The sequence below is a fragment of the Galeopterus variegatus genome, unplaced genomic scaffold (assembly GCF_000696425.1).
Source record: "Galeopterus variegatus unplaced genomic scaffold, G_variegatus-3.0.2 Scaffold11025, whole genome shotgun sequence".
In the NCBI taxonomy this organism is placed as follows: Eukaryota; Metazoa; Chordata; class Mammalia; order Dermoptera; family Cynocephalidae; genus Galeopterus; species Galeopterus variegatus.
Genome location: NW_007737136.1, coordinates 47,414 through 54,627, shown reverse-complemented (window position 1 = coordinate 54,627; position 7,214 = coordinate 47,414). Strand labels below are relative to the sequence as shown.

The 7,214-nt window shown below is 38.9% G+C and overlaps 1 protein-coding gene across 1 annotated transcript; it reads right to left on the bottom strand.

Annotated features, from left to right (window-relative positions):
• Positions 1-5,081: 5,081 nt before the first annotated feature.
• On the bottom strand, positions 5,082-6,014 carry LOC103610367 (olfactory receptor 6N2-like). Its single transcript, XM_008594550.1, has one exon. It carries the CDS (start codon positions 6,012-6,014, stop codon positions 5,082-5,084), a length of 933 nt encoding a protein of 310 aa, XP_008592772.1.
• Positions 6,015-7,214: the final 1,200 nt, after the last annotated feature.

The following is a 7,214-nucleotide window of genomic DNA, read 5'->3' as shown; positions in this document are numbered from 1 at the left end:
TTAATAGAAGAGACATATAAATATAATTATGTAAGACCCTGTAAACCAGATAATTGTGCATACTAATCAAGTTGAAGAGAAGTTCTTAAATGAGATCGATGATAATTCCGCCTGGCAGTTTATCCTAAGCACAGATCCCATCTCTTTTGTTTCCACGCATTCAAGGAATGAGGTCAGGACAGTACTAATGTTAATTTTTATTATGCATATAAAATGTAAACCTTCATCTTTGACATGAGTTGTAAGGTAGTACTTAGTAGATTCTAGCATGCTATAAAGTATGTCCATTATGAATGATTAAGAATGCCCCATAAACTGTATTCATCATTAATAATTTTAGATGCATCTGAATATGGTGTCTCCCCATCAAAAAAAGTTCAGTCTTTGTTTTACAAGAAAAAAATTATAAACATTCAGACCAGCTTTTAACTTCTAAAGTGATAATTACATTCTCCTTTCTCCCTTCTGCTCAACTTTGTAGTAATTTTGAAAAAAAATAAAAGTGCTTTTGCTAATTTTTTTTTCTTATTTATTTATTTATTTATTTTGCAGCAGGCCAGTATGAGGATCCGAACCTCGGCGTGGTGTTATAAGGCTGCATTCTAACCAACTGAGCTAACTGGCCAGCCTATGCCCCTGCCAATATTAAAGCTGAACCCAGTGTGCAGCTTGTAATAAACTCTGACTGCACCCTTTAACCTCCTACTTGGGAATTCAAACTCTGAATATTTTTCAGTTTCTCATATGGATTTAATACACTTCCACATAGGCCATTTTAGTTCTGTTTCTGATAGGCCATTAGAGAAAACCTTCATATTCAAAATTCTGCTTCATTATATAAACAAAAGTTTAAATTATAATTTCTTCTAAAGCTGTCACCTTCATAGGCCACTGAGCATAAATAAATTACTGTGTAAGTTTTAATCACTTGATGTCGGGTGGAAACTGCCATCACCACCATGTGCCGTCTTTTCTTCTTTTCTTTTTTTTCTTCTAGAATGTCCTGAGTATTCTTGGCCTCAGGAAATGATTGTTACATTTCCCTGAACACCACCTTTGCTGCAGCTGGAGACCCTGCTTCTTCTATTGGTGAAATTTTGTATCAGATTTTATTTTATCAATAGCTCAGTTTAGAAAGAATTCATTTTTTTCTAATATTGATTTTCTTATCAATAAATGTGTTCTACTTCATCATTTGTATGTCATAAAATGGATTTAAATAGAAGTTTATAAGAATTTCCAAAAGAGCCTCTAACATCTTTTGTCAGTTACTTTGTATACATGTTGTTGCTATTATAAATACTATCCCTTCTTAAACACTGCCTAAATCAGAAATTCAATGATTCAGTGACTTTCCGGTGTCATTCACCTATCTGTAAATTGTGTTTGGTCAAGTAAGTCTTCACAAGTTATTCATTGGCTTATCCTGAGATTTCAACCTAACCATTTACCACCACAAAAGAAAAATTGCCTTGACTTGAGAAAGAAAAGAATAACAGGTTTGATTTCTATAATTGTTGTTGTATTTTTTCTTCCTACAAGATTAACCTTCATAGTTTAATAGTATTGAAATGGATTTCTCTTTACAAATGTCAGAGTAGAAATGTAGTCTAGATCTAAGCGGAATGATCAGGGAAATTTTACCTGAGGCTAAATTATCATGGAAAACCCTCCAATTGACAAACTACCCATATTTAATAGTTGTTGCTTCCAAAAAATTCTGTGATATTGGAATTTCTGAATTTAGAGAGAAGCCAAGTCCACTGTATGTCACCCTACATATCTTCCTCCACACACATCTTTTCTCTTGAACTCAGTTAAAATAAACACTAAGTCATTCTTGCATTAGAAAGAGAGCATTTCAACATCATTATTCAAAAACAGGAAACCCAAAATTTGATTACCTTATCAGTATTTAAAAAAAAGTGCTGCCAGGCCGACCCCGTGGCTCACTCTGGAGAGTGCGGCGCGCAGCCGCGCTGGTAGGGGCAAGGCCCCGGGTTCGGATCCTATATAGGGATGGCCGGTGCATTCACTGGCTGAGCGTGGTGCAGGTGACACCAAGCCAAGGGTTATGATCCCCTTACCGGTAACAAAAAAAAAAAAAAAAAAAAAAAAAAAAAAAAAAAAAAAAGGGNTCAAAGTCATTATGAAATAAGCCTTCTTTAGGAAAAGTTATTCATCTAACTATAAACTCTCCTAACAATACTCTCATCCAACTCACGTGTTTCCTTTTCACCCCAAAGTGTATCCAAGACATGTCCATAGGACTAGGATCACACAGGCAGAATGAAATGGAAAGTAAGGAGCCCTGGTAACAATTAAGTACAGCTAAGGAAGGCATTGTGTGAAATATCTGAGGATGCTGATTCAGGATTCAGAATCACCAGTGGGGAGATGCCAAGCTGTAAACCAATATGAAAACGGTATATGACCATTCATGAATATGTCCTGAGAATATACTTTCTTTTAAAATTATATTTCACTTAATTTAAGTTTGCTAGTCTAAACTTAACAGAATACTGTATAAGTACTCTAGGGCAGATTAGGGCAAACTTTTCTTAAAGGGCCAGAATATAAATATTTTAGGCTTTGCAAACCCTACAGTCTCTGTCACAACTACTCAACTCTGCCTTTGTAGCATTGACAATACGTAAATTAATGGATGTGGCTGTGCTCTGATGATAAAACTTTATTTACAAAAACAGATTACAGGTCTTATTTGGTCCATCGGCCATGGATAAATCCAGGGTTGTAGCTTGGCAATCCATTACATGCATACACACACAGACACACACAGACACACACACACACACACACACATTTTATTTTGAATAACATTTCTGATTCCAGTGTTTTCAGAATGCTGCCATTTGAGATAATATCTGAAAAGGTATCTCTCCCTTTCCTCAAAATTATTCACTCAGCCAAAAAATCCTGAGTGTATTTAGAGAGAGAATGCATATCCTCCTAAAAGTTTTTCCTTATTTGTGCTTTAATAAATTTTAAATTATAAATATTTAGAGCCCTATATCCACCATGCATCCTGGCACTTAGAACACACAGGCACTGTCCTTTGCATGATTGAGTAACACCAGAGATAACTCCAGCCAGCCCTGGGAAGGGTAGTGATCACAGTAAAAATGTCATATAGGCCTCCTTTTAAAGAAGGAAAAAGAAAATCAGTTGAATAGCCTACCTATTAAGAAGAAAATAAGCTATAATTGAAGGGAAACTGTAAAGTACATCACTGGAACATCAAACTTTATTTAGAAACTTTTATAAATATCTTAATTATTGTTAATAGAAGAGACATATAAATATAATTATGTAAGACCCTGTAAACCAGATAATTGTGCATATTAATCAAATTGAAGAGAAGTTCTTAAATGAGATCGATGATAATTCCGCCTGGCAGTTTATCCTAAGCACAGATCCCATCTCTTTTGTTTCCACGCATTCAAGGAATGAGGTCAGGACAGTACTAATGTTAATTTTTATTATGCATATAAAATCGGTAAAAAAAAAAAAAAAAAAAAAAAAAAAGAAAGAAAGAAAAAAAGGGTGCTGCCCAGAGAGGTTTTAATTCAAAAATGAATTTTCTTTTTGTATTTTCAGTAGAACTGTGGCCTTAATATCCTGAGACTGGCAACCTCTTAGGAGTATCCCACAGTTGTAACCCTGATCAGAAGAGAAACTTCAGAGAACTATCAACTGGGTGCCCAGGGTAGGATCTCAAAGTCAGGCTAGGGGAAAATGTCAGAATAAAGTTCTGTGAGATTACTTTCAGTTCCTCATTTTCCTTCTGCCAATCTATGCACTCCTTACCACTACTATTTTATGACCTCCCACTGTAGCAGATGCACATAGATCAAAATGAAAAAGTCTGTTTCTTGGTATTTGTCAATATGTTGCCATTGCTGCTGGTGTGTGTGTGTCTGTGTGTGTGTTTGCACGTGTATGAGGAGAGAGAAAGTTGACTCTTCAAAACAAAACTGTAAGCTCTTTGAAAAGAGAAATTGTGCCTGCTTTTTATGTGTTTCCTCTCAGTTCCTAGAGCTAGTTTTACACTGAAGGGACTCCATCAATGATGTTTCTTGATTGACTAACTGATGATTTCAAATTTAAAGTGCAGGCTGTGTATCTATAACTCACTTTAGACCATCAGTACATCCAGCACCCTCATCTCCAATCCCCTGCTCTTCCCCACTAGAGAGTAAATTCTCAGCTCCAGTTTCAAGAATCCTATTACAGCAGGATCATCCAGGAGCACTCAGCTCCACACTCGATGACCCCTTTTCTGTGGCTCACCGATCCACATCTGAACATTCACCCACGGTGTCCTTCTATTTATCTTTTTGCTAATCTCACTTACTACCCTATTGACCCTTCTCCAAGAATTCTGTCTTGACCACACACCCACAGCAAATGTTGATTTTTCCAAATTCTCTCAACATAGTTTGATCTCTTTTTAATTTCTAAAATGAAATTCTACCTAAAAATTTGCACTTCATTCTTTTTTTTATTTTTTTTAGTTATTTTTTTCATTTATGTGTCCTTCCTTTCATATTAGGTTCAGGGACCTTACTTGTTTTTTGTGTGTGTGTGTGTGTGTGTCAGTATGCAATGTGCTTGATTATTGTGGCCCATTACCGAAACTTCCCTCCAGCCGCCCTCTCCCCGCTCCCTCCCAACAAAGTACTTTCTGTTTGCTTGCCATGTCAACTTCAAGGAATTGTAATTGTTATATCTTCTCCCCCCACACCCCCCGGCATTTTTTGTGTATTTATTTATTTATTTTTAGCTCCCACATATAAGTGAGAACATGTGATATTTCTCTTTCTGTGCCTGACTTGTTTCATTTAATATATTTCTCTCTAGGTCCATCCATGCAGGGACCTTACCTGTATTGCTCTTCTGTTTACATTTCCCAATTTGTCCCAATCCAAAACTAAGTCAATGTTAATTTCATGTTTTACAAATTTTTGATCGAATAGTGGATTAGTTGATTTACTTGACTAACCTACTCAATCCTACAGTTACCAGATGGATGGACTATGACCCTAGAGATCCTCAGGGTCTCACACAGCCCTAATCCTCTGGGTGATCCTCCTGATAGCCTCCTTCACCTCTTGGTTACGAAGAGTATAAATGATGGGGTTGAGAAAAGGGGTAAGAAAAGAATAAACTAAGGCAATAAGCTTGCCTTTGCCCTCAGCTCGGATCCCAGGTGGTCCCACATAGACAATGAAGGCAGAGCCAAAGAACAGTGTCACTACAATTATGTGGGAGGAACAGGTGGAGAAAGCCTTGGAACGGCTGGCAGCTGAGGGCAGCTTCAGCACAGCTTTCAAGATGCCTCCATAGAGTCCCAAAATAAGGACAAGACTGCATGTGTTGATCATGCCAATCACTACAATATGGACCCAAGGATGCCCTCCCGTGTGCACACATGCCAACCGCATTAGTGGTGCCAGGTCACAAAAATAATGGGCCACCTCTTTCAAGCAGAAGGGCAGAGTGGCGGTGAGACTGACTGGCACAAGTGCAGCTGAGAAGCCAGCCACCCAAGGGGCCCCAGCTAGCCACAGCTGTACCCGTCTGCTCATGAGTGCATGGTAGTGCAGGGGGCGGCAGATGGCAAAGTGGCGGTCCAGTGCCATGACACCCAACAGGTAGCACTCAGTCATGCCCAAAGAATGGAAGACATACAGCTGGAGGAAGCACATAGTTGATGAGATGGGTGAGCACCCGTGAAGCAAGGTGTGTAGCAGCGTGGGCACCGTGGTGCTGACGTACCAGAGCTCCAGAAAGGAGAGGACACTGATAAAGAAGTACATGGGTGTGGACAGTCCAGAATCTACCTGAACCAGGATGATGATAAAAATGTTCCCTGCAAGAGTGAGGAGATAGATACACAGTGTCCCCAGGAAGGCAAGAGGCCATAGGTTCCCAATGGCAGTGAAACCAGCAAGGATGAAACTCTGGCTCCAGGTATGGTTGAAATGATCCATAATTACTAGAAACAAAGAATAAAAATAGAAGATTCATGACTTCAGGATTCTTCCTCCTGAGAAATTTCTTCAGAGCCAATGCTATAGAATGTATAAGAGTTCTACAAAAACTTCATGGAAAAATAGAATTAAAAGGAAAAAAATAGAATTAAAAGTGGGAATCTTTCTATGAAGTTTTTGAAGTGCCCTCATACAGGCTTGAAAAGAACTAACAGATTATCAAATCAACTCCACTCATTTTGCAAAAAAGGAACTGAAGACTAAAAGGTAGAAGTGATCTGCTCAATATCTGTCGCTGATGGGAAAGGAGTGTTCAGGTTCCCTGACCCACAGATCAAAACTTTTCTTGTTGTAAATTATGTAGCATCTGAGTCTCAAGCCCCAGATTTTTTCCCACATATCAGAGGAGACAAATAACCCCCCGTGCTTGTCCTCCTACAGTCCCAAGTAACATGTCCCAGTATACTTTACGACAACCACCCATAGCATATCCCCTGTATCCTATAACCAGCTATACTAAATAGTGGGAAAAGGAGACATACACATTTTAAAATATGACTGCTAAGGAATCTTCAGGGAGCCTCTCTGTAACTCAGAAATGTTCACATGAATGGCTGAAGGAGAAAGATGAGAGAAAAAAATGTGGATATTCTGGGAACATTTCTTAAAGCTCAGAACTGTAGGGTCAGATGAAAAATCAATGAGCAGATGGGATACATTTTAAGGAAAGATCCCAAAGGGAAGCATGGATCAGGAATTCTCAAAGAGGTTGGAGGAGGGAAGACTTGATGCAGCCAGGCCCCTGTGGTGCTGGTCCAGAAGGGCTGCAGTATATCAGAACGCGCATTCTCTTGGAAACTGGCTTTCTAAACTTTCTTTGCCACTAACTCAAAATGACCACTGGGCTTGACCATTTTTCTTTACCTCAACTTCATCTTCTCCAAAATGAAGAACTTTCAACAGATGTTTTATAAAGGCCCTTACAACCCTAGTAGTCTGTGGCTCTCTAAAGCCATTGAAGCGTGTTTTTGGGGTGCGTGTGGAGGTGGGTGGTCTATATCAATGTCCCTTGAGTTTTCCTCCCACATCGTCATAGGCCTCACACAGGAAAGGTCAAAGCCCTCTCCTAGTTCTCTTCTTCAGTTGCTCTTATCTCTTCTGCACCAACCCTGCCCGTTACCTGTCTGTCTTGATAACATT

What these genes read in the sequence shown, in the direction of transcription:
- LOC103610367 (XM_008594550.1), bottom strand. Translation starts at nt 6,014, where the DNA reads ATGGATCATTTCAACCATACCTGGAGCCAGAGTTTCATCCTTGCTGGT.